This window comes from Syngnathoides biaculeatus, chromosome 15 (assembly GCF_019802595.1).
Source record: "Syngnathoides biaculeatus isolate LvHL_M chromosome 15, ASM1980259v1, whole genome shotgun sequence".
In the NCBI taxonomy this organism is placed as follows: domain Eukaryota; kingdom Metazoa; phylum Chordata; class Actinopteri; order Syngnathiformes; family Syngnathidae; genus Syngnathoides; species Syngnathoides biaculeatus.
The window spans coordinates 2,248,000-2,275,725 of NC_084654.1; the positions used below are offsets into that span (position 1 = coordinate 2,248,000).

The following is a 27,726-nucleotide window of genomic DNA, read 5'->3' on the forward strand; positions in this document are numbered from 1 at the left end:
GTAAGTTAACAGTTTATTAAACATGGGAGTATGTCATTCAACCTATGGCTCACACAACATGATAGACATTTGACCACAAGCTTCACCTTTCAACATCTCTTTACTCTGCTAGGTGGGAAGAGGTCAGTCAGTGTTTTACAGTTGATCCATTATTTCAACTGTAGCAGCACCTGTAAAAGAAAAAGAAAAAATATCATCCCAATGTCAGTTCTCAACTGATCCACATTACATAGGCTGGATTTACACTGAGTCAGAATCAGCATCAATGGCCAATTATATAACACACAAGGATTGCACATCATCAGCAACCATATCATACCGAGAATGACATAGCATTTAAAAGCCTCAGTAAAAATGTAAAAAAGTGCAATGGTCTGTTTTCAGATAACTGGCAATAGAAAGGCAAATAAAAAAAAAAATACATGATTCCTTTGCCTCACATATGTAATGTGTTGGTGACCATTATGTATGGTGGTGATTCAGAGAGTGAATAGCTTTTTTTTTTTTTTGGGGGGGGGAGGGTTGGCAAAAGAGTGAAAAGGTGATGACTTGGGAGAAGTGTCTGTACTGATGGTCCTGGCTGTAGAGGGACAACAGGTATTGGTAATGTCTAGTAATGATGGAAAAAAACAGCCAATGAGTTTTCTGCAATTGTTACAACTTTCTGTAGTGTTTTGTTTGTGTCCACAACAGAGCAGTCTGCATACAATGACGTACTGCAGTATGTGAAAATGCTTTCAACAGCACAGCGGCAAAAGGATACCAACAGTCTAGTTTTTTTTTTTTGTTAAAATCCTAAGGAAGTGACTAGTATAATCAGTTGCCTTTTATATATATATATATATATATATATATTATATATATATATATATATATATATACACACACACACACAGTCACATTTGAAAAATGTACAGGTGTGGTCAGTCATGCTCGCAGATAAAGAAAGTTGTGGGTGTGATTAGGGATCGCCTTAAAATAACTTATTGGATTAATATAACTGTAAATTCAAAATAAAATAAACAAATACATAACTAAAATAGAAAACTAAAACTTCAAACGCAGAAAAGATCATTTCTAATTTCAACTGATATTAGTAGAACATGATATAAAATGTTATTTAAAAATTTTCATCAATAAAATTTCTTGATCGGACAAACTATCTGAATAAAAGTTAAATGCACTCGCCTGTCAAGGAATAAACACAAACGGTCTATACTCGCAATGTTTTGAAAATACTGAAAGTTTAGTTCAACATAATCGGCGTTACTGGCAAGAACAAGCTAGCGATACATTGGAACAAACATTCCTGTCGGCAATCGTGACGTATTGTTGTGGGGGGTGGCACGCATCACGGGACTGCTGTAAATAGAGGCTGGCTTGCGAGACCGCGCCTTTATGTGCATGCGTGCATGCATGAGTCAACTAACTCCTGAGCTTTTCCTGTAATAGTCCCAACATTTCAAGTCCCTACACATAGCTGTATCGTCTTCTTCTGCTGACAAAGTCGGTTTCTTCCTTTTTGCCTCGCGATCGACGCAATGAGCACCCCAGGTGTAGCTAAATTTCCTTTCACATGCCTCATGATGTTGATGACTTTCGACGTAAATACGCTTGCATTACGTGAAGCAGTTCTGAACGTGCGCTTTCGTACATGCTCAGTACGGTTAACTTGTATTTCCTGTTTCCGGGTGAATACCGGTTGTTTTGGAGCAGGCTCGTTTAGTTAACGTTTATGAAATAAACACGTAAATTAATGTCAAGACCACACAAAATAAGCGACGTCTTGAGAGAATGCGAGGGGAGGAGTGTCACTGTTACTAGTGCAACCAAAACAACGAACTCAAACGCATGTTCGTCAATGTTGTCAACTAATATCCGGATTAATTTTAGGGAATTTTTCCTCAATTTTCTGGAGCAATTTTCATGAATTTTTTTAAAATCCGTAATTCCGGGAAAATCCAGAGGACTTTCATCACTGATTAGAAAACCTTATAAATACAATATATCCAGGATTCTAAATGTATAATATAATCATACATTATAAAACACTTACTGTATATCACTGTATATTTACCATCACTCAATGTGATACTCTATTTCACCTCCAATACATTGTTAGCCAGCTCTTCATTTAGAATAACCCCTACTCCATTTCTCTTCCAATCGACTCCATGGTAAAATAATTTAAACCCTGCTCCTAAACTTCTAGCCTTTCTCCCTTTCCACTTGCTCTCTTGGATCCACAATATATCAACCTTTCTCTCCTAATCATCCTGTCAACTAACTCCTGAGCTTTTCCTGTCATAGTCCCAACATTCCAAGTCCCTACACATAGCTGTATCGTCTTTTTCTGCTGACAGAGTCGCTTTCCTCGTTTTTTTTTTGCATTTAACCTACATTATCTGAATTTCTACCTAGGCCTTGCAGACTAACAGTGGCGGGGGCGAGCTTGCTTAGCCCGTGCCACGACCTATCTGTTGTGGAATTCGTTTGATGAACACTCAAATATGTTTGAACAGTTTTACGCTGGATGCCCTTCCTGATGTAACCCTCTGCATTTATCCGGGCTTGGGACCGGCCTACAGATTGCACAATATTATGTTCCCCAAAGGGTTGCAGATAGTCAAAAAAGCAATCAAATAAATAAAGGCAACAGATAAGGTACACAATTATAATACAACTTAATCTGTGTTAAAGTACAAATAGAAGCAGTCAAATAAACAAAGTCAGCACATCTCGCCCACAAGTATTCTGTTGAATAAGATGGTCAAAAACTCCACTACCTCTCCCAATTGCTTCCTTACCTCCACAGGTATGTCATCAGGAACAACTGCCTTTCCATTTTTCATCCTCTTTTGTACCTTTCTAACTTCCCCCTTACTAATCATTGACGCTTCCTGGTCCTTCACATTTGCCTCTGCTACTCTTCCCTCTCTCATTTTCTTCATTAATCAATTTCTTTCAGTATTCTTTCCATCTATTTCTCACACTATTGGCACCAGTCAACAGATGTCCATCTCTATCCTTAATCACCCTGAGCTGCTGCACATCCTTCCTACCATTGTCTTTGCTACATCAATGTGAGACAAAATTTTAGTGGTTTTAAAGCCACCAATGATTCAGGTAGGATGCCTTTATTTGGAACAATTTGCGATAGTTCTAGAGTGAAATTCTGCTGTTTTGCTTTGAAAAACTACAGTAATCCTTCTCTACTTCACGCTTCACCTTTTGCAGCTTCAGTGCATTACATTCCCCCCCCCCCCCCCCAAAAAAAATTAAATAAGCTGAGCAGCGGCTGTTGGGGCCCTACCCGTAAAAAAGTTGCATTGTGTCCCCTGAAGATGGGCTCCAGTCCAAAGACTGCAGATTTTTCGGAGGGCTCTATAGCAATTCTGGTGAGGAAGGAACCCGGGCTTTTTGTAGCAAGTGCCGGAGCAGTTGGATGAGGTAGACAGGAGGGATATAGCAGTGGAGCTAAATGCAGCTTGTGCCTGACATGGCATAACTTATTCTCTGTTTTCCTTGAGGATTTCAACACCAGCATAGAGTGCATAGACCGGGATAAAGTCTCTAGTTTATTAATGACAAGCTCTTCTAATGTGTCCAAGTTGTCACAGTGACTAGGACTTTCTTTCCAAGATACGCTCCAAAAATAGTTTTTATTGGAGGAAAACTTAGGTCTCTGGAACAGTTTGTCTGCTTTTTGTCCTATATTCTGTTTGATTGTTTCAATTTACTGACCATTTCAGATGGCCAGTCTAACCCTGCTAAGAAATAGCACAAATTTTAAAACTTCAGATGAAATAGAAAGTTAAATGTTAAATAAATAGAAATGTAATGCAAAGTTTAAACATTTAGACATGGTGTTTCATTTATCATGAGCACGTGTCCAAACTTCTGACATGTGTCACAAGTATGGGAGGAGGCCAATGTGGATGGTTTGTTTACCTTGTTAGTAACCTCTAACGAACTGATGAGTGTGTTCAGCTCCTCTCTGTTCATCTCCAGGGTAACAGGCTTTAGGGCGCCATCCTCTCTTATATCCAGGCAAAGACTTAACAGAGGAGTCTGAAAAGATGAGCTCTTGTCACTAGAAAGCGCCAACTGTAGGTATAGGAGAAAATGATATTTTACATTTAATTAAAAAGGTGACAGCAAGAAACTAGAACATGATCAGTACCTTAAAGGGCCACTGTCATGAAATGCATGATTTTTAATATCTTATTATTATTAAAAAACGGCAGCCGACATGGACCCATGCGTTTTTCCACCACAAAACATGATTTTGATGGATACGCTTTTTGTAACTCCAGCCATGAAAATGCTCTTGAGGGATTTGTGTTTGAGAAGAAGCAGGAAGTGATGTACATGGCGGGACCGCCCACAAGTGGACTCGTTTGTTTCGATTAGTTTTACCTCCGGGAAGGTAGCTCGTTCCTTCGTGTTAGCCAAAATGCCAGCTCGTTGCATTGCTGGACATTGCTTGAACACTCGGGAGGATGGATTTACTCTTCACAAGTTTGCAAGAGACCTGGTTCATTGTGAAAAATGGATTGCATGGGTGCAAAGGACGAGAGGTTCGTGGGTTCCAAATGATAGGTAGGTGTGTATACAGCTACTAAAAAAAAAAAAATAGTTTTGGGCGGATCACGTAATCCATCTCTCGTAATGTCACAAAAGATCCGGCTACGTATGACAGGGGTGCTATATGTGTCGATGTGCGCGTCAGACTGCTTCCGCTTCGGGCTCACCCACGAAGGCTACCGTTTAAATTATTTTACTATGGAGTAGATCTTGTTCTTTTCCTTTCAGCTTGTCTGTCTGTTTCACTTCGGCTAATCTTCATTCCTCTCCTTCGCAGTGCGTGCCTCCATTTTTCTAATTGTTCCTCTGCCTACTCCCTGCTTTCACTGCAGATCACAATATCATCTGCGAACATCATAGTACAAGGGGATTCCAGTCTAACCTTATCTGTCAGCCTATCCATTACTACCGCAAACAGGAAGGGGTTCAGCGCGGATCCCTGATGCAGTCCCACCTCCACCTTAAATTCTTCTGACACACCAACAACACACCTCAACCCTCTTCTGCTGCCCCCATACATCTTCTGTATGAAGACCGTGGCCACGGAAACACAGACCCGTTAAGGGAATGGTCCTCGAACTCTCTAACTGGGATCTGAGGGTTGACGGAAATCTAACTGACAAGAAGACGTCTTGGTAAGAACAGTTTTCTTACGAGGATTGATTGTCGACGGGAAATCTACGCGAAGGTGCGTCGCAGTCTACACGAAAGTAACGTGTAGGAAGTACAGTTAAATTCTGTGTAACGAGGGCGGACTCGTCTGTATGGGTCACAGTTAAATTCCGTGTAACAAGGGTGGACTCGTCTATATCGGTCACAGTTAAATTCCGCGTAATGAGGTCGGACTTGTCTGTGTAGGTTACAGTTAAATTCCGTGTAACGAGGCCAGACTCGTGTACGTACTTAAATTCCGTGGAAAATAAAATAGTCTCAATAAAATAAAATCTAATAAAACTGCAGTATAAACCGTGTGTGATTGTGTAAATGAGTGTTTGAGAGACAGGATTGGAAGTGACGACTTGTTTGGATGTAAAGGCACGATTCCTCCGCCCTTCTGGGTAGAAGCCTGAGGAATACTAAGCAAGAGTATTTAACAGTCACCCTGACTAATACAAAAATGCCAACCGTAGTACACGACAAGTGTAGTGTGTTGGCTCGAAATTCGCAAAATGGGGAAAATATTAGTAAACAAAAGGAAAGGGACAACTTCACTTTCAAGGATTAAAAATTTGTCAAAGCACAAAGCCCAAATAAGCTAAAATATTTACATAAATATAGAACAAAATTCCACTGGCAAGCTTAATTCGCTAAAAATATTTCAGTTGAAAAATGATACATAGATTGTAGAAATAAAGGTGACCTTACTAAAAAGACCTAAGATAGGTATGACGATACCTAATGGTGGTTACAAGAGAGGAAGGAGGCAGAAAAAGGAAAGAACAAGGTAATGAATAGAGAAAACCAACCACACCCCTCTACCCTGACTTACACCACCACAGAGAATGACTTCATCAGACGGAACTGACTTGAAATGGTTGTAAAGACTGGGAGGACTACTATCTCCCCCGCAGACTGCTGCACGAATGACCAAGTTATCAGCAAGGATCCAAATAATCAACCCCGACAAACAAAATGGCGCCGACCTGACTATTTAGTGTAGAGGACTTGGACTATGGGTAATGTTAAAAAAGCCTGTGGAAGATAACACTTCACACAAAGCTGACATGAATCAAATTGTAGAAGATATGGAAAATTTGAAAATTCAGAGAGCAACCCAGCGTTTTACACAGAGCAAATTACACTAAAATAGGAGGAGAAAAACAAAAGATGATTAGGCTTTTGAGGAATACAGAGTTTGAATGATAACTGTATTCAAGATTTACAATGGCCTGCAGGAAGATGGAGAATAGGCCATTTCAACAGCAGTTGACATGGTCTCCATGCAGGTTTAAAAGACACAAATTACAGCTGGGTTAACAAACATTACATTGGCCTGATTACTGACACATAGGAGGAATATCTCCATGTGGAGAACATTCTGAAAGATAAAAAGAAACAGACAAGCTATAATTTTTATGGGAAAGACACTGCTACAGGAAGCAGAACATTTCTTAACAGAACAACACGATAAGATAAATGAAGACTTTCTTAATGTAACAATGTGGTACAAAAAAAAAAAAAAAAAAAACTCCAGGCCCAGATCTTCATTACGAAAATAAACTCAACAAATACACTCCAGAAAAAAGAAGAGAAAAAAAATAAATAGTTGATTATCTCCACAAAGATAATCTGGGGACGGTAGCCACAAGGTTCAGACTCCCACAAGCCTTGGAAGACAGCTTAATATTGCCACGTTTCACTGTTTAAACCATATGACACACGCTTAGAGTGGTTGTGAGGTTTCGTCAAAAGAGACCAAACAGCAACTAATTTGAAACAAGACGAAGAAAATTTGAAAAGTACAGGTTAGTGCAGCCCGTCACCTTCATCAAAAGTGACGCGGTATCAACTCTTACCTCTTAACAGAGGAAGAAGAAAAATATTTTTAAAAGAAGTCTCAGAATGCATATGGTCAATAGGACTATCACGTGGGACTCATTTGGGGAGCGCAACCTGTACAAATTAGACCTAAAACAGAATATAGGCTATTTATGAAACAATATCCATTAAAACCAGATGCATTTGATGACATAAAGCCAGTTGAGTTATTTGTTAGTGCAGGGGTAATAACTGAATGTCCAGACACTCCCTGCAATATACATATTTTTCTAGAAAAAAAAAGGCACCCCCATCAGGAAGTTGGAGAACGGTTCAAGACCTCCAAGCAGTAAATGCTGCTGTTAACACAGCGAGCACCTTGTGTCCCAGACAAACATACACATTCCTGAATTAATTTAGACGATATACAAAAGTTTTTACAGTAATGGATTGAGTTGCATTTGAAGGCAAAAAATACACATTTACCAGGTTATCTCAAGTATACTGTGGAAGGCCAACAATTTATTAACAGGTTATGACAGCTAGTATGTCCACATTTTAACCATCAAGTGGCAATCAAATAGTACTTCATGAAGATGGTGTTTTGCTTCCATCACCCCACAAGGAAACTTGCAAAGTGATACAATAGCATTGTTAAAACATTTAGCACAGGAGGGACACAAGCTTAGCAAGAGCAAGTTTACAACAAGATAAGAGCTTAGGACACAACCTTTTAGCGCAGCAAGAACAATTTTAGATGATAGAAAAAAAAGTTGTACTTAATGTACCAAAACCACAAACTATGCAACAATAACTGCGCCTTTGTCCAAATTAATCTTTGAGGAAGACCTCAAAATGACATCATTGTTAAAATGGACAGAAGAATCAGAAAACGTTTTCTGTGAGATAAAGAAGGAACTAGTATCAGATTATAGCAAATCCTTTAGGTAGACACTAGATTGTAAAGGTCATTTTATGACCTCAGTTTTAGTGCAACATAGAGACTCAGCGTAGCATGTGCATTACCCCAGTATGTAAGAGCAGTTATTGTGACATCTATTGCTGTAGAAACAAGTTCAACTATCGTTTTGCTCCATCCTCTGATTCTAAAGAGTACCACATGCAGTCACTGCACTGCGTAGTGAGACAAAAAAAGCAACGTCATGAGAAAGTCATGAGGATGGTGCAAAACATGAGCCAAAAGTAGAACTGGCCTGAGAGATCAGCTTTTAGAAAGAAGTGCTATTTGTAGATGGCTCATCAATGAAAATGCATGGTATAGACAGCCAATATGCATTTGCAACAGTGCATGTTTTTGCGCAACACAGTACAAAAAAAAAAATAGGGGGATGAATTCATCCACAGCCAAAGTAACACATCCGAAATTGTTAGTTGATTTAATTATTGCAATGCAAATGCCAAAAAATTTTTACTGTATGCAAATGCCTCACACATACATCAAACAAATATGTGATTTCATTGGGAAATGCTTTTGCTGATAGAATATTAAAGGATGCTGCATTAAAAAAAAAAAGATAAACGACAAATTTAGATAAAGGACACATTAAGTACATATGTCTAAGTAGAAGGGTGCTGAGGATGTGCTGAAAGAAGACATGAAGACAGTGGGTGTGAGAGAGGAGGATGCACGAGATGGGCTTAGATGGAAAAAGATGACACGCTGTGGCAACCCCTAATGGGACAAGCCGAAAGGAAAAGAAGAAGAAGTGCAACATTACAAAAAGACATCTGTGTATGACCAAACAACAAACCTATCCTATAAATAGGTGGCCATTTTGAGCAATGATTTTGTCACATATCTCAAACAGGAGGGATATGAGTCTATACAATCAACATTACACAATTTATGGATTCAATTTTTATGAAAAAAAAAAAAAAAAAATGTAGGACATGTTTGACATGTGCAAGACATCCACAAGGTGATTTGAGCCAATGTCGAGGACGGTTCCTTACACCACAATATCTATTTGAAAAAATATTTATGAGTCCATTGAATTAAAAGTGGGGGAAAAAAAGGGTTTGGTCATTATAGATGCCTTTTCAAAATGGATAGAACTCTTTCCAACCAAACATGCCAACAGCTTTAAAAATAGCAGTAAGGAATACTTGAGTTAATTTGTCTCATTCTCAGAAGGTTTTTGAAAACATTGTTAATACCAAAGACTAAATTGTTTGTTGACCATTTGTAAGATAGTTGTTCTCCTTCCCACTGCCAAAGTCACTGTAGTCCGGTTACAAAGGGGGTCGTGGTATTTAGAACCCTTCCGTCACAACTCCGGTGAAGAAAACACCCCGACTGAGGCATTTTGGGGATTGAGTCTGCTATCATAATGGCAAATAAACAGTTAATTTTTTTTGTTGGGTGTTGGATTTTATTTTTTCTGCTCGAGTGGTACATGTGGGAACCATCCAAGGTCCTAGAAAACAAATTTGATAACTGCATAGAAAAAAAAGGGAATTTGAGTTAATTAAAATAAACACTAAATTAGATGTAGAAAATTGGTTTCAAATTGCAACAGGCATTTCAAAATAATAATTTGGTTCTCATGGTAGAAAAAAGGCGTCAGAGTGACACAGCTGTAAGGCTTTGGCCTCACAGTTCTTAGGACTGGGGTTTAGTCCCAGCTCCTCCTGTATGGAATTGCATGTTTCCCCAATGCCTGTGTAGGATTCCTTCGAGCGCTCCAATTCCCTCCCGTGTCCCAGGAGCGTGCAACATTGATTGGACACTCTGGTGGTTCCCTAGGTGTGATTGTGAGTGAGTCTGTCTCGATGTGCCCTGCGATGGGCTGGCGGACAGTTCAGGGCGTACTCTGCCTCCTGCCTGATCACAGCTTGGATTGGCTCTGGTACTCCCGCGACCCTTATGAGTAAGCGGCTAAGAAAATTGAATTTATGAGAGGAACGGTACCTGATAATGAAAAAAAAGGGCGGGAGGGGATTAGGTGCATACACTAACTTCTTTTGAAAACCCCAAAACATTGTTTTCTAATGACGTTTGTAATGATGTCAAATTTATTGGAACCGCAAACAAATTGAGAAATTTATCAGCATTGATGTGTAAAACATTGTGATTGATAATTCATTTAATTGCCACATACAGACATCTGATGGTGATGCGGAGGTATAGATTGAAAAAAAAAAAAATGCAACAGGTTACCGTGCTCCAATAACTTGATTATTGCCATTTGTCTGTTCATCCTATGTCTGTTTGTGAATTAACATCTACTGTACATGCAGTTTTACCCTTGGGCGGTAGAGAAGCTGTATGGGAACGACAAGTGTTTTAACATACATCGACGCCACTGATGTTCCAAGTGAGCATAAATTGCCTGATTAATTTGGCAGCAGGATTTGAGTCCTCAGGTTGTTGGCGTACCACTAACAAAAACGTAGACAATCAACTCCATTCATCACAACGTACAAGAATTGGGCAACTGGACACAGAGAGGGTTTGTAACTGTGCGTGGACAGTTATGTGCTCATTTATGGCATTCCGAAGTGCAGTCGCTGTTGACAGGTTGGCTGAGAGAGGAGAAATCTGTGCTATGTTTGGAGAACAATGTTGCGCAGTGAAGGCCAACAAACAGCTATGGAGTCATGCCACCGAGGGGCTTCGAACCTTGAACGACTCGTTCTGGTTTTTACACCTCCGCGTGAGAGACCAGGATGAATGCCTTTGGAAGATGCATAGCCTTGTTGTCCTCAAATTTGGTATCAATTGCTGTTTTTTCCAGCAATTTTGACCTTGTGTGGATGTTGTTGGATTCCTTGTCTGCATGCTCTCATTGTGAAACTTATTAACACTGTTATGTCACCCACGAACAAACAGGTGGTGGAGATGTATCCTTTAATGGTAAAGAATGACTGTGACGACGATGATGACGATTTTGTATTTTCCGTGTGCGTGTATTAATTTTCATGAAAATTTATTTGTTAGGAGAAGTTGCAAGATGATATAAGAATTTGTGCAATTACATAATAAACAGGGGAGAAATGTTAGAGTTATCGTTAATATATTTATTATGGACTTGCAACAAAGCCAAAGTATCATCCTTGCTTCAAAGAGTCTTGTTCACAGGACGAGCTCCTACACACAGATGCAACAGTATCTACCTACAAGTGGCCAAGGACAACTCCATCATAACAAAAGAATGTGCCACATCACCACCAAAACTGTACCTTTGTTCATTTCATCTTCTCACCTCTCCTTTTTACCTTGTGTTTTCTAATTAAAAAAAAAAAAAAAAAAAAAAAAGAGTATGTAAGGTTCAGAACGTGTTTGGAGACTGTAACTGGGCTGTCTCTCACATCCTCCTGATCAGAAGCAAGACGACTTCTTGTCCGCTTTTTGGTTCTACTATTCCAGCATGTTACGTGATAAACCTAACAGTGAATGACCAGGAAGTGGCAATGATGAGTAAGGGTAAGGTTAGAAAGGCACTGAACAGAACGAAAAAAATGGAAAGACCGTTGGTCCTGATAACATACCAGTGGAGGTATGGGAACAATTTGGAGCGGTGGCTGTGGAGGTTTTGACCAACTTATTCAATAGAATACTAGGAGGAGAGAAGATGCACGAAGAATGGTGGAAAAGTGTGCTAGTCCCCATTTTTAAGAACAAAGGTGATGTTCAGAGCTGTGGAAACTATAGAGGAATAAAGATGATGACCCACACAATGAAGTTATGGGAAAGTATTGGAGCCTAAAGTCAGTACAGAAGTATCTGCGAGCAACAGTATGGTTTCATGCCTAGAAAGAGTACCACAGATGCCTTGATGCCTTATTTGCCTTGAGGATGCTCGTGGAAAAGTACAAAGAAGGTCAGAAGGAGCTACACTGTACCTTTGTAGACCTAGAGAAAGCCTATGACAGAGTACCAAGAGAGGAACTGTGGTACTGGATGGCGGAAAGATATATTTGACTAGTCCAGAAGATGTATGAGGGCAGCAGAAGAGGGTTGAGGTGTGCTGTTGGTGTGTCAGAAGAATTTAAGGTGGAGGTGGGACTGCATCGGGGATCCGCGCTGAACCCCTTCCTGTTTGTGGTAGTAATGGATAGGCTGACAGATAAGCTTAGACTGGAATTCCCTTGGACTATGATGTTCGCAGATGATATTGTGATCTGCAGTGAAAGCAGGGAGTAGACGGAGGAACAATTTGAAAGATGGAGGCACGCACTGCGAAGGAGAGGAATGAAGATTAGCCAAAGTAAAACAGACAGACAAGCCGAAAGGAAAAGAACAAGATCTACTCCATGGTAAAATAATTTAAACGCTGCTCCTAAACGTCTAACCTTATTACCTTTCCACCTGCTCTCTTGAATGCACAATATATCAACCTTTCTCCTAATGATCATGTCAAACAATTCCTGAGATTTTCCTATCATAGTCACGACATTCCAAGTCCCTACACTCAGTTGGAGGCTCTCTCTATTCCTCTTCTTCTGCCAACGAATCCGGTTTCTTCCTCCTTTTTGTCTTCGACCAATAGTGCCTCCGACGCCCTGAAGGTTAACGGTGCCAGGGGCGGGCGTTGTTAACCCGGGCTGCAACCAATCCAGTATAGTATTCTTTAGATGAACGCTCATACAGTACTTGTTTGGCAGAGTTTATGCCGGATGCCCTTCCTGATGCAATCCTCTACATTTATCCGGGTTTGGGACAGGCCTACAGATTGCACTGGTTTGTGCCCGCAGAGGGCTGCATTAGATTATGATAAAGGTTTCTTGACAGGGTTCATACTCAGTCTGACCCAAAAAATTTAAGGGCTTTTTAGGGGCATTCTTAGGGGCTGACACGAAAAATTTAGGGCTGAGACGGAAAAAATTTATGGCCGACACGAAAAATTTAGGGCCATCGTTGGAAATCAAGAGTAAGGAAAAAAGACTCACCCAATGGTGCCATCAACCGTTCTTGGGTCATCAAAGGTTCCAGTATCTCAGTACCTTTGACTGATCACCTGTCGCCCCTTGTGGTAGTTCTCATTGATATGACCATTGTCAACGTCTTCACATAACAGTATACAGAAAAACAGATTCTAACTACAATTGCAACTATGTACACAAATGTCTTCTACTGATGTCTGTTTCAGCACTCCTATTCTAGCTCCTTGAGCCTACCCAGTGCCTCCTCTATTTGTTGCTGCAGAGGTGCCAAAGTGGCACTCTTGTCCTTTGCTCTGCCTCTGAGTGCATTGGCCTCAGTGATAAACCTCAGATTCCTCTTTTGTTCTGCCTCCTCACACAGCCTATCAGCCTTCTCAATAAGCGTTGATATGTCAGTCTCTATTCTGGCTTTTTTGGCTTTGAGGCAGTAGAGATGAAAAGTGGGCAGCGATGCCAAAAGTAGCCAGGTACGAAGTCTTCCTTTCCCCACAGTGGTAGTTTTTAGCAATGTCACTGTCTGGGAACATGACTGCAAACAATTTTGAATTATTTTCACAAGATTTGTAACTGTAATGGCTGCAGATCACTTTTAAAGTCCACACGATCTCTGCCTTTAACGAGTCTGTCTTTGTGTATTGAACTACGTTCATAAAGCCTGACTTCTGCCTGGTTGAAGTCAATGGCTGGACAACTGTAGGTGCGCATTAGGGATCGCAACCGGTTAAAAATAATTTTTAAAACCGAAACCGTAATCGGATTTTCAAAATCGGTTAAAATTTCCAATCATTTCTTCCAGTTCCGGTACTCCACATTGCGCTATTTTTTCAACATCATTTCCACTTTTTTCAAGTTTCGCTGTTAGAGTAAAATTGGACTCAAAAGAACATTAAGTTAAATCAAAGAAACATCAAACATGGCATCGAGGATACGCTCGGTATACTTTCATGCCCTTTCTGAAAGTCCGAAAGAAGAATGTCAACATTAAAACATTTTTACAAAAAAAATAAGAATTTAACTTACACAAGTGCGTTGTTGAAAGCCACATTCAACAAGCTTGTTTGTCAATATTGTATACAAACCACCCCATTACCGCGGAGTAAATTAACGATCGATGGTGTAGCGTCGGAGAAAATGAGTCGGAGGCGGAGTGTCGGAGACAGGAACAAAACTTTTATTGGCAGACATCAATATACTACTCGCGTAACGGGGAGAACTCTGTGAACTCGTCACTCCGGAAGAGCAACAACAAAAACAGTCCGTGCGGAACCCCGCACCCCAACTCGAGGTCCCGCGGGTGAATTATGTAAACACCACTACGGTATCGGTTTTAAAACCGGTTAATCGTTTTTTTTGCTTCAGCTGTTCGGTTAAAACCGGTTATAAAAGTAAGCGGTTTTTTTTGCGATCCCTAGTGCGCATGCACTACTAGTACCACTGCCTGAAGTTGATGCTTCACTATCTTGATATTTTAGAAACAGATTCATACCAACGGAAGATAAGAGTTTTCACCAAATCAGCGTGTCTCCTGTTTTTCCGGTGCGACTCCAGCACTTTGACACCCATCTTTTCAAGCTGGTAACTCTGCTTGCACAGATGGCAGTAATACAAGTTGGATCGATGAAAGAACTACGCTACGTCGTAACGAAGACCAAGTGAAATGCCTACTCACGGAAACAAACAATGGAATATCGACAACATTGCGAGTCGTTGTCAACATGGTGACTTCCGTTGACAATTTCCGGCTGTTTTGGACGCCAGACGGATCGCTATTTTTTTTTTTTAAATAAAAGCCTTTTTAGGGGCTTGACCGGTTTTCGCGGATTTTAAGGACTTTTAGGAGCCCCTAAATGCACCTTCGAAAATTTAGGGGTTTTTAGGGACTTTTAGGGGCGCATGCGAACCCTGCTTGATGTTTAATGCATTTAGTCCACATGAGAGGACAACGTTGCAGCTTCGTGTAAAGCTAGTAATTATCACAAAATAATTGGGCATTCTTCTTCTTTTCCTTTCGTCTTGTCCTGTTATGGGTTGCGTGTCATCTTTTTCCATCTAAAGTCAGCCTTTCTCATGCACCCACTGCCCTCATGTCTTCCCTCACAACATCCATCAAGCTTTTCTTTGGTCTTCCTCTCGCTCTTTTGCCTGGAAGCTGCATCCTATACAATACTATACTATACTCACTCTCTCGCCTCTGGATATGTCCAAACCATCGAACTCTGCTCTTTCTAACCTTGTCTCCAAAACATCCAACTTTGGTTGTGCCTCTAATTAGCTCATTTCTAACCCTATCCAACCTACTCACTCGGAGCAAGAACCTCAACGTTTTCGTTTCTGCCACCTCCAGTTCTGCTTCCTGTCGTTTCCTCAGTGCCACCTAATCCGTACATCATGGCTGGCCTCTCCACTATTTTATAAACTTTGCTCTTCATTCAGACTCTTCTGTCACATAATACACCAGAGACCTTCCGCAAGCTGTTCCAACCTGCTTGGACCCGTTTCTTCACTTCTTTACTACACACACCATTTCTCTGGATTGTTGACCGTAAGTATTTGAATTCGTCCACCCTCATTATCTATTCTCCCTGTAGCCTCACACCTCCCCCTCCACCCCTCTTATTCACACCATTTTATTCTGTTTTATTTCAGCTAATCTACATTCCTCTCCTTTCCTCACCACTGTTTTGCTGCCCTCATACATGGCCTGTACTATTCTAACCTATTTCTCTGCCACAACACATTTACACATGCAGTACCACAGTTCCTCTCTTGGTACTCAGTCATAGGCTTTTTCAAGATCCACAAAGACACAATTTAGTTCCTTTTGACCTTCTCTGTACTTTTCATTTAGCATCCTCAAGGCAAATAATGCATCTGTGGTTCTCTTTCTAGGCATGTAACCATGCTGTTGCTCGCAGATACTGACTTCTGACTTGAGTCTTCCCTCCACTACTCTTCCTATAACTTCATTGTGTGGCTCATCAACTTTATTCCTCTAAAGTTGCCACAGCTCTGAACATCACCTTTGTTCTTAAAAATGGGGACTACCACACTTTTCCACCATTCTTCGTGCATCTTCTCTCCTGCTAGTATTCTATTGAATAAGTTGGACAAAACCTCCACAGCCACCGCTCCAAATTGTTTCCATACCTCCACTGGTATGTTATCAGGACCAACTGTCTTTCCATTTTTTTCGTTCTGTTCAGTGCCTTTCTAACCTCACCCTTACTCATCATTGCCACTTCCTGGTCATTCACTGTTAGGTTTATCACGTAACATGCTGGAATAGTAGCACAAATAGCAGACAAGAAGTCATCTTGCTTAAAAATGGGAACTAGCACACTTTTCCTCCATTCTCCAGGCACATTCTCGCCCACTAGTATTCTGTTGAACAAGTTGGTCAAAAACTCCACAGCCACCTCACCAAATTGCTTCCATAGCTCCACCGGTATGTCATCAAGACCAACTGCCTTTTCCTTTTTCATCCTTTGTCGTGCCTTTTTAACTTCCCCCTTGCTAATCATTGCCACTTCCTGGTCCTTCACATGTGCCTCTTCTACTCTTCCTTCTCTCTCATTTTCTTCATTCATCAACATCTATTCAGCACACTACTGGGACCCGTCAACACATTTCCATCTCTATCCTTAATCAGCCTTACCTGCTGCACATCCTTCCCTTCTCTATCCCTCTGTCTGGTCAACCTGTAGAGATCTTTTTCTCCTTTCGTGTCCAAGGTGGTCTGCATGTCGTCATATGCCTCTTGTTTGGCCTTCGCCACCTCTAGCCTTACCCCATGTCACATTTCAATGTATTCCTTTCACCTCTCCTCAGTCCTCTCACTGTCCCACTTCTTCCCTAATGTCTTTCCATGTGTGACTTCCTGTATTTTGGAGTTCCACCACCAGGTCTCCTTCTCCCCTTTCCTACCAGATGACACAGCAAGAACTCTCCGGCCTGTCTCTCTGATCACCTTGGCTGCAGTAGTCCAGTCTTCCGGAAGCTCCTCCTGTCCATCATTTCTTCACATTATCAAGTTTTGCACTGTGACTTAACCCCACAAATCGTAAACCCCTTGATCTTCGAAGCACAAAAGAAGTTGCTCGGATCGTTAGCGATAGGCCACAAATTGGTTGGGAAAAAAAGTCGGTTCTCATCTCAGTCTCTGGTGGCTACGGAGCACGAACAAAATAATAAAAGGGAGAGGTGGAGGAGTGCAGCTACCTGGTTGGTACATTCCCAGAAATATCGGAAAACAAAACATGCCCAAACAGCAGGAGAGCCCCCCAAAAAAGAAGGTCTGGATTGAAATATGCCAACGGTGTATCCAATTGGGAGGGGGAAGACCATGCTCATTGCTGGCTCAAATGTACAATTGAACTATTGAAAGTTTAAAATCAAACTAAAATATTCCCAATGTTGTTTCTCAAACAAAAAAATAATTGTTTAACTTTGGTCGTGGCATATCACTTGCTTATTCTTCAAAATCACTTTACACTGCTTTGAGTCAAAATTAAGGCACAATTCTCGAAATTTCACAGTTATTCAGAAAAAATGAAAAAGATTATAGTTGTAACACACTGACAGACATCAAGGAACATCTTTTCCTTTCGGCTCGTCCCGTAAGGGGTTGCCACAGTACATCACTTTTTTTTCCATTTTAGCCTATCCTGCATCTTCATCTTTAACACAAACGCCACCCAGTCTGTCTTGTGGCTGTCCAGGCCACCCAAAGGGAGGCGCTTGGCTGAGTTGGTCAGGAGGTTGGCTAGCACACCAAGCACCAGGGTCCCTACGGGGCGACGTAGGCGGACGTCCACGAGGGGGATCCCCATGGCAAAGCAGGAACAAAACAGGATCAGGTGACAGCTAATGACAAAGCCATGCTGAGGTGTGGTCAAGATCCCAGGCATGAGCGAGTTGCGGCTGTGTCTCGGTCACCACCAAGGCATGAGCAAGTTGTGGCTGTGGCTCGGTCGCCGATGAGGCTTGAGCGAGATGCGGCTGTTGCTCGGTCGCCGCCAAGGCATGAGCAAGAGGTGGCTGGGCGTCAGGCACCGCCGCGACGTGAGGAATAGGCGGATGTGGATCGGTTGCCACAAAGACATGAGCGAGAGGCGGCTGTGGAACGGGTGGAGTGTCGCGGGAGGCATAATGCTGCACTCTACTTGGGCGCCTCCTTTGGCCTTCACGCGGGGGCCCCAGATAGATGGCCAAACGGGTGCCCCAGAGGAAGAGGACTTGGGCTTAGGCACACGCGGGCTGGAAATGGGGGGAGGTGAAACAAATTCACTGGGACTAAAAATAGGGAGGGGAAAAAAAGAAATCAATACCAGCAGGTGGTCATATTGGTCCAGGTCCTCCTCAAAATTAGAAAACTTTGAGTCTAGCAAAACATGTGAACGCAAGGGTGGCGCAGATGGCAAGGTAGAGGACAAAAAGACAGCCCACTCGGATAGGGGACGCTTGGTCAACAGGGTGAGTGCGCAGACCGGCAGACTGGTGGTGTGATCAGTGATGCCGCTTTTTACCAGATGGGTCCTTTTTTGACCAGTTCCTTTTGTGACAAGCATGCGACAAGGAGCTGGACCCAAATGCAGGACTTCGAGGCAAGGACATGAAGTTTACTCCAGGATATTTTTTGCTCCTATCGGAACACAGAGTGCACAGTACTTTGCTGGGAATGTCCACTTTTTGTATGTCTTCGGCTAAACATGTTGATACCGTTTTCGGTCCTATCTGCATGGTTACACTTTTTTCAAGCCATGCCCGTCTTAAACAGTTTTTGATTCCAGCATCCTTGTCAATTGCCCTCGCTCGATCTTCATTCTTTTTATCGAACACTTTCGCCATCGTAAAACTTTGAACACACCGTCGCTCAATTCGCGCGACCTAAGTCCCACGCACTATTACTTGGCTAACAAGTTACACTGCGATTTCTGAGAACCGGGAACACATGTACATGGCAATGGTGAAACTTGATTAACCACTAACACGATTGGATCGTTATACTGTGTAACTCTGTTGTCCAATCGAGTAATCTGCCGCAAACAAGTTTTAATGTTTGTCGCAAAATGCAAATATTTAAACTACCGAGCAAGTTAGAACGGCATATGATAGTCGTGCTTGTGCTAGCACTAAGCTGAACTTGCAGCTCGGAGCCCACCACCGAGAGGCAGGCGCATGATACCCTACCCGTACCCCCCCCCCCCCCTGAAATTTTCTCAACGGATTTGCGCTTATCTCGAGAATGGTCATTTTGGTCTGAAAAAGTCGGAAATCCACCGATCGGCGGAAAATTCTCATCCCTGTCATTCACATTCTGCTGGTCTAATTAGTATTAGTATTCATCATATATCTTGTAGAGTATCGCATGATTCATTACTTTTAACTGCTCTCTTTGCACAACTGCCATTCCACTGGTCTATCACGGGAACTGCAAACGGGTAAAGGCCCTCTGTACAAGCTTAACACAATGTGGGACATCAACACACTCATCTCTTACCTGTTCTAAATGAAGATTTTACATCTTGCACGACTCTTATAAGGAATAGTTTCTATAAACAGAAATGTCCCTTGTTCTTGGCCAATAAATTTGATTCTGATTCCGGTAAAGCATTAATTCACCTTAAGCTGCCAGTCAAAGTCCTGCAGGATAGCTGAGGAGATTCTGTTTGTTCTGCCCAGTAGAGCATGGCAAATCTCCTTCCGTCTGGCTTTTAGCACATTGAGAACAGCTTCTGAGTGGCTGCTACTCAACTCTGACAGGCAAACAAACACCTGAACATAACAAGCACGAAATAATGAAAATCTGATCTAAGAGTGGGTGCTTAGATCCACAGTTGTTGTATGTATCTGGTAATTACACAGTTCCTTAAAGAACTCTCACCTCCTCATCAGAGCTGTTGTTCCCTCCCGACAACTGGAAGGCTGTTGCTAAAGTGTTTGTAATTTTCCACCACTCCTCTTGGCTCCAGGTGTCAGTGTAGTCAATTCTGCGAGGAGGTTCTCTGCCACATAGTCCATCCACTACTCTGTGACACAGCTGCAAACACAAAGTACTCTGAGGCTCTGTGTCTTGGTGAAAAGTGTGAAACCACAGCACAGCGTTATCCATAATAACAACCAATCAACCTTTGAGGGAAGGTTTTATATTTTTTATTTTTGGTCATAAACAAACACCACAACAAACACAAAAGACATGAATGAATAATACATTAAATCAAACAAAAGTATTTTCATCATCAAGCATCACCTCGCAGATGAAAAGAGTATCAAGTGTATATCATCAAACTCGGAGTGTCCTGATCTGATCTTTTAGATTGGAAATCAGGCCGATGTTGGGGAAGGGGGTACAAAACTGCAGTAATCGCTCTCCATCTTGCACTTCACCTATTGTGACTTCATTGCATTGTGTTTTTTTAATGCCCCCCCCCCCAAACTACCCCCCAAAAAAGCCAGCTTGTCTTACACTACGTACTATATTACGTGAGGCGCATTGATAGAAGGCGACATCCTCGGCGCAAAAAGATAAAATAAGATGAGATGAGAGCACGAGTGGGTTTATCCCGTGAGCTGAGTGGTCGCGCATCATCGAACCCTCACACAGTAACTTCCCTTGTCCCACCCATTTCCTTGGTGTGCACGTTGTCTTGTTGACTGGCTTGCATATGTACTGTATCTTAGTGTTGTGTTTGTGATAACTTTTTTTTTTACAAGCAAGAATATTTTTCGATGATGGAGTAACAATACGACCTCAGCTTTGTGCCCCAGCGAAACCTTCCTCCACGGCACCTGAGAGATGGTGACTTCGCATGCATGTTTATCCTTTTAGCAATCCAGCGGGAGGAGTGGGCTCCTATTTGGGAGCACTTTTATACTTTTTGGAATCCAGTGGAAGGAATCAATCACTTTGTGCAGCAAATTGCACGAGCACTGTGGTACCTACTGGGATGTCCTCCAGGGCACTGGACAGGGCACTTTTCTCCTTGGTGGACCCTGCATTATGACTCTGCCCCTCGAGGACGAGCCTTTTTTGGGCAGTAAAGGCTGATTCGAAAAATTTCAAAATATCTACAGCCTCAGAATGTGCCTATATACGTTGCTGCAGGTCTTTACGTGGAGAAAAGCTTTTTCTTGATGCGGGCACATGTTGTTAACATGAATAAAAAATACCTTTTTTGGAAGAGGACGGCAACGTGTACTTCTTCCAGACCCGTGTTTGTGGTCATCATGTTGCAATGCTGCAGGTGAGTGAACTTAAAGCCTCTCTGACCCTCTCCTTCGCCATGTGTGTTTGTGTGTGTGTGCGAGAGAGAGAGAGAGAGAGAGAGTTATATGTGTGTGTTTTTTCCATCTAAGTCTATCTCGTGCATCTTCCTCCTAAACACCCACTGTCCTCATATCCTCCCTCACAATATCCATCGACCTTTTCTTTGGTCTTCATCTCAATCTTTTGCCTGGCAGCTCTTTCCTGAATTAAAAGTGGGGGAAAAAAAAGGTTTGGTCATTATAGATGCCTTTTCAAAATGGATAGAACTCTTTCCAACCAAACATGCCAACAGCTTTAAAAATAGCAGTAAGGAATACTTGAGTTAATTTGTCTCATTCTAAGAAGGTTTTTGAAAACATTGTTTATACCAAAGACTAAATTGTTTGTTGACCATTTGTAAGATAGTTGTTCTCATTCCCACTGCCAAAGTCACTGTAGTCCGGTTACAAAGGGGGTCGTGGTGTTTAGAACCCTTCCGTCTCAACTCCGATGAAGAAAACACCCCGACTGAGGCATTTTGGGGATTGAGTCTGCTATCATAATGGCAACTAAACAGTTAATTTTTTTTGTTGGGTGTTGGATTTTATTTTTTCTGCTCGAGTGGTACATGTGGGAACCATCCAAGGTCCTAGAAAACAAATTTGGTAACTGCATAGAAAAAAAAGGGCATTTGAGTTAATTAAAATAAACACTAAATTAGATGTAGAAAATTGGTTTCAAATTGCAACAGGCATTTCAAAATAATAATTTGGTTCTCATGGTAGAAAAAAGGTGTCAGAGTGACACAGCTGTAAGGCTTTGGCCTCACAGTTCTTAGGACTGGGGTTTAGTCCCAGCTCCTCCTGTATGGAATTGCATGTTTCCCCAATGCCTGTGTAGGTTTCCTTCGAGCGCTCCAATTCCCTCCCGTGTCCCAGGAGCGTGCAACATTGATTGGACACTCTGGTGGTTCCCTAGGTGTGACTGTGAGTGAGTCTGTCTCGATGTGCCCTGCGATGGGCTGGCGGACAGTTCAGGGCGTACTCTGCCTCCTGCCTGATCACAGCTTGGATTGGCTCTGGTACTCCCGCGACCCTTATGAGTAAGCGGCTAAGAAAATTGAATTTATGAGAGGAACGGTACCTGATAATGAAAAAAAAGGGCGGGAGGGGATTAGGTGCATACACTAACTTCTTTTGAAAACCCCAAAACATTGTTTTCTAATGACGTTTGTAATTATGTCAAATTTATTGGAACCGCAAACAAATTGAGAAATTTATCAGCATTGATGTGTAAAACATTGTGATTGATAAGTCATTTAATTGCCACATACAGACATCTGATGGTGATGCGGAGGTATAAATTGAAAAAAAAAAATGCAACAGGTTACCGTGCTCCAATAACTTGATTATTGCCATTTGTCTGTTCATCCTATGTCTGTTTGTGAATTAACATCCACTGTACATGCAGTTTTACCCTTGGTCGGTAGAGAAGCTGTATGGGAACGACAAGTGTTTTAACATACATCGACGCCACTGATGTTCCAAGTGAGCATAAATTGCCTGATTAATTTGGCAGCAGGATTTGAGTCCTCAGGTTGTTGGCGTACCACTAACAAAAACGTAGACAATCAACTCCATTCATCACAACGTACAAGAATTGGGCAACTGAACACAGAGAGGGTTTGTAACTGCGTGGACAGTTATGTGCTCATTTATGGCATTCCAAAGTGCAGTCGCTGTTGACAGGTTGGCTGAGAGAGGAGAAATCTGTGCTATGTTTGGAGAACAATGTTGCGCAGTGAAGGCCAACAAACAGCAATGGAGTCATGCCACCGAGGGGCTTCGAACCTTGAACGACTCGTTCTGGTTTTTACACCTCCGCGTGAGAGACCAGGATGAATGCCTTTGGAGGATGCACAGCCTTGTTGTCCTCAAATTTGGTATCAATTGCTGTTTTTTTTCAGCAATTTTGACCTTGTGTGGATGTTGTTGGATTCCTTGTCTGCATGCTCTCATTGTGAAACTTATTAACACTTATGTCACCCACGAACTAACAGGTGGTGGAGATGTATCCTTTAATGGTAAAGAATGACTGTGACGACGATGACGATTTTGTATTTTCCGTGTGCGTGTATTAATTTTCATGAAAATTTATTTGTTTGGAGAAGTTGCAAGATGATATAAGAATTTGTGCAATTACATAATAAACAGGGGAGAAATGTTAGAGTTATCGTTAATATATTTATTATGGACTTGCAACAAAGCCAAAGTATCATCCTTGCTTCAAAGAGTCTTGTTCACAGGACGAGCTCCTACACACAGATGCAACAGTATCTTCCTACAAGTGGCCAAGGACAACTCCATCATAACAAAAGAATGTGCCACATCACCACCAAAACTGTACCTTTGTTCATTTCATCTTCTCACCTCTCCTTTTTACCTTGTGTTTTCTAATTAAAAAAAAAAAAAAAAAAAAAAAAAAGAGTACGTGAGGTTCAGAACGTGTTTGGAGACAGTAACTGGCCTGTCTCTCACATCCTCCTGATCAGAAGCAAGACGACTTCTTGTCCGCTATTTGTGCTACTATTCCAGCATGTTACGTGATAAACCTAACAGTGAATGACCAGGAAGTGGCAATGATGAGTAAGGGTGAGGTTAGAAAGGCACTGAACAGAACGAAAAAAATGGAAAGACACTTGGTCCTGATAACATACCAGTGGAGGTATGGAAACAATTTGGAGCGGTGGATGAGGAGGTTTTGTCCAACTTATTCAATAGAATACTAGCAGGAGAGAAGATGCACGAAGAATGGTGGAAAAGTGTGGTAGTCCCCATTTTTAAGAACAAAGGTGATGTTCAGAGCTGTGGAAACTATAGAGGAATAAAGATGATGACCCACACAATGAAGTTATGGGAAAGAGTCGTGGAGCCTAAAGTCAGTACAGAAGTATCTGCGAGCGACAGTATGGTTTCATGCCTAGAAAGAGTACCACAGATGCCTTGATGCCTTATTTGCCTTGAGGATGCTCGTGGAAAAGTACAAAGAAGGTCAGAAGGAGCTACACTGTACCTTTGTAGACCTAGAGAAAGCCTATGACAGAGTACCAAGAGAGGAACTGTGGTACTGGATGGCGGAAAGATATATTTGACTAGTCCAGAAGATGTATGAGGGCAGCAGAAGAGGGTTGAGGAGTGCTGTTGGTGTGTCAGAAGAATTTAAGGTGGAGGTGGGACTGCATCAGGGATCTGCGCTGAACCCCTTCCTGTTTGTGGTAGTAATGTATAGGCTGACAGATAAGCTTAGACTGGAATCCCCTTGGACTATGATGTTCGCAGATGATATTGTGATCTGCAGTGAAAGCAGGGAGTAGACGGAGGAACAATTAGAAAGATGGAGGCACGCACTGCGAAGGAGAGGAATGAAGATTAGCCGAAGTGAAACAGACAGACAAGCCGAAAGGAAAAGAACAAGATCTACTCCATGGTAAAATAATTTAAACGCTGCTCCTAAACGTCTAACCTTATTACTTTTCCACCTGCTCTCTTGAATGCACAATATATGAACCTTTTTCCTAATGATCATGTCAACCAACTCCTGAGATTTTCCTATCATAATCACGACATTCAAAGTCCCTACACTCAGTTGGAGGTTCTCTCTATTCCTCTTCTTCTGCCAATGAATCCGGTTTCTTCCTCCTTTTTGTCTTCGACCAATAGTGCCTCCGACGCCCTGAAGGTTAACGGTGCCAGGGGCGGGCGTTGTTAACCCGGGCCGCAACCAATCCAGTATAGTATTCTTTAGATGAACGCTCATACGGTACTTGTTTGGCAGAGTTTTATGCCGGATGCCCTTCCTGACGCAACCCTCTACATTTATCCGGGTTTGGGACAGGCCTACAGATTGCACTGGTTTGTGCCCGCAGAGGGCTGCATTAGATTATGATAAAGGTTTCTTGACAGGGTTCATACTCAGTCTGACCAAAAAAATTTAAGGGCTTTTTAGGGGCATTCTTAGGGGCTGACACGAAAAATTTAGGGCTGACACGGAAAAAATTTATGGCCGACACGAAAAATTTAGGGCCAACTTTGGAAATCAAGAGTAAGGAAAAAGTCTTCTTGGGACCCATCACATTCATATTCATCACTCGAATTACCGGAAAATCCATCGTCGTTCTCGCTTTGTCGTTGAAAGGCGCCATGATGTTCTCACCGGCTCACTGGCTCTGACGTCACGACCCTGGTCGGGTATTTTCGGTCTGTTGTTGTCTTTTTTGGGTGAATCCAGCAGTGTGCAATATTTTTTTTTAACGATAATTGAAAAATAAAAATGTTTCCTTCGTAACAGATTTCAGATTCAAATACTGCACAGAAAACTGTATAATATCAGCAACAATGTGCGCTGAGGACATCCCTCCTATCCAATGGGATGCTAGGAAGATGCTCCATGATCCAAGATACCCAATGGGAGAACAGCTCAATCGTGCCAGGGAAAAACCGAAAAGCAGTGGAGAAGCTTTGCTTGAAGGCCATTTTGCATCACGCATGCAATCTTACATTTATAGTTATATACTTATTTTATTAGATATAGATTATATGTCTTTCATTTAATTTTTTTAAGTCAAATTGTTTGAGAAATGTTTACGCGTTGTGGAATGAACACGCACGCCCAAAAACGCATCTTTTTGTGGTTAAGCAAACAACTAGCACCGTTTCAGTTTCCAACTAAACAATTGGTTATTGGAGATTGTATGAAACTTAAAAAGGATTCACGTGGTTTCCCAGTTGCTAATCAAGTAATCTTCACGTATCCCAAGCATTCCTTTCAAATGTGTTGTTGTTCACATCCATTATAACACTTATTTGTACTTACTTTAAGACATTCCGTAACGGGCAAATTGTTGAGTTGGCCCACCATAGTTCTTCAAGTTCCGCTTTCTTGTCCTCTGACACACTAGAACAGTCACATGAGGTGCCCGTGAGACATTTAGTGCACTCTGTAAAGCCGAACTTCAAACTAGCTAGCTACTGCTGCAAACATTCTACGAAATTAAATGAGAAAAAGAACATAGATGGCATTTTATTCGTCACTTAAATTGAATGTCATCATAAGAGATTCGACATGAAGATGGAAAGCTTAGGTATTGGAGAGACCTCGCTCGGAAGGAAGCGAAAAGAGTAAGTCGATTGAGACTGGTTTAAAAAAAATTCGTGTGACTAGCAATGACGTAGAATAAAAACTAGACTACCCACTCTGCACCCGACAATAGTTCCGCCATGGTTAACGGGCTCTGACTTCCGATCAGGGCAAAAAGCATGGTAAACATACACACGTTATGGAAAACGAAATGATAAATCCCAATGCTTGGGATGTTTTGGATCCCTAGAGACATGCATATAATCTAAACATTTGCAGTATGCCCAGGAAGGTTTGAAGATACAATGAGACATACATATGTAATAGGAGGTACAGACCTTAATAATATTCCCCATGCCACCCATGTCAACTGCCACCCCCACCTCTCGTTTTAGTGTAGCAGGCATTTCAATTGATATATTCCACAAATGACAAGGATTTTTTTGGACACTTTTTGTTCAAGGGGATGAACACTCTTGGAAATGTTAGCAATAAATTCCACAGTGTTAGCAATAAATTCCACAGTATCGCTCTCAGTTTTATAAGGCATTTACGTTAGTTTTGTTTATCCAAATAGGCTTACTAAACGGTACAGCCATTATCCTTTTCTTCATAACTTGCGATTTTCTTTCACTTTTATTATTTTATAGTAATAAAATACAACAGGAAACTTTTATTGTACACAAAAATCGAGTATATTTTTTTTCAATAGTAAGAGGTATATGAAAGTGAACATGAAAATGTTCACAATAAACGCAAACTTGTAACACAAAATTCCAAATACTATTATTTAACAATGTAAAATTTCCAGCGCACATGTAATATTACATCATATAAATGAGCGGTAGCAACATGAAACATTGCTTCTTCGTCACTGGATCAAAGCGGTTGATAGCACGCACCCATAGTTGCCTACGATGCTTATCTAACGGTATTCTGGAGTAATATAAAAAGTTCTCAATATATCATTTGTATAGCAAAGTTGCATACATCAATCTATTAGCCCATATCCAATAACTGTTACTAGTTTCACTGGGGCTAAAAATAAAGCTGGGGCTAATAATAAAAAGTGGTCATTCATAAATTTCAGGAAAAGTAAGTTACCTAAGCTTCCAGTTCAAGCCTGGGGCCGAATGAAGGTTAAAGTGAAACACACTTCCCGGTGAAACGTTACTTCTTTGCGACCACCTGCACGGTTATGACAGCCAACGGCGCAACATGAATTCACCATATTGAGACCAAAAAAGCAAAACCTAACGTATTCCAACTAAATGTGATGTTATTACGTTTCACAATGTACAACTGTAAGGATGTCAACTCGATAGTTGAAATCGTACCCAAAGCAATGTTTTTCCCTAACCGGAAGTTGAAAC

At 41.5% G+C, this 27,726-nt stretch overlaps 2 protein-coding genes across 6 annotated transcripts in view; one reads left to right on the forward strand and one right to left on the reverse strand.

The window, feature by feature from the left end:
- Positions 1 to 27,709, reverse strand: commd8 (COMM domain containing 8). Of its 5 annotated transcripts, none has more exons than XM_061844207.1 (6): positions 27,691 to 27,709; positions 26,090 to 26,170; positions 19,856 to 20,011; positions 19,594 to 19,746; positions 3,952 to 4,107; positions 1 to 170 (listed from the first exon to the last, which is right to left on the reverse strand). In XM_061844207.1, the coding sequence occupies exons 2-6, from the start codon at positions 26,132 to 26,134 to the stop codon at positions 150 to 152; spliced, it is 531 nt and encodes a 176-aa protein (XP_061700191.1). In that variant the 5' UTR covers positions 26,135 to 26,170; positions 27,691 to 27,709; the 3' UTR covers positions 1 to 149. The 5 variants fall into 5 exon arrangements, with proteins under 5 accessions (XP_061700191.1, XP_061700189.1, XP_061700192.1 ...); XM_061844205.1 differs by lacking the exon at positions 27,691 to 27,709 and adding an exon at positions 27,458 to 27,684; XM_061844208.1 differs by lacking the exon at positions 27,691 to 27,709 and adding an exon at positions 26,692 to 26,710.
- atp10d (ATPase phospholipid transporting 10D) overlaps positions 26,261 to 27,726 on the forward strand; it is a 116,710-nt gene continuing 115,244 nt past the window's right edge. The window contains exon 1 of the mRNA XM_061844174.1: positions 26,261 to 26,394. The gene's annotated coding sequence lies outside the window, so the exon portion shown is untranslated. The remainder of the gene's footprint in view (positions 26,395 to 27,726) is intronic.

Excerpts from the sequence above, each read along its gene's own strand:
- commd8 (XM_061844207.1), bottom strand. The coding sequence starts at position 26,134 with ATGGTGGGCCAACTCAACAATTTGCCCGTTACGGAATGTCTTAAA. Across the intron at positions 4,108-19,593 it reads ACTTTGACTGGCAGCTTAAG|TTGGCGCTTTCTAGTGACAA; the intron begins GTGAATTAATGC and ends CTATACCTACAG. Across the intron at positions 171-3,951 it reads CGTTAGAGGTTACTAACAAG|GTGCTGCTACAGTTGAAATA; the intron begins GTAAACAAACCA and ends TTTCTTTTACAG.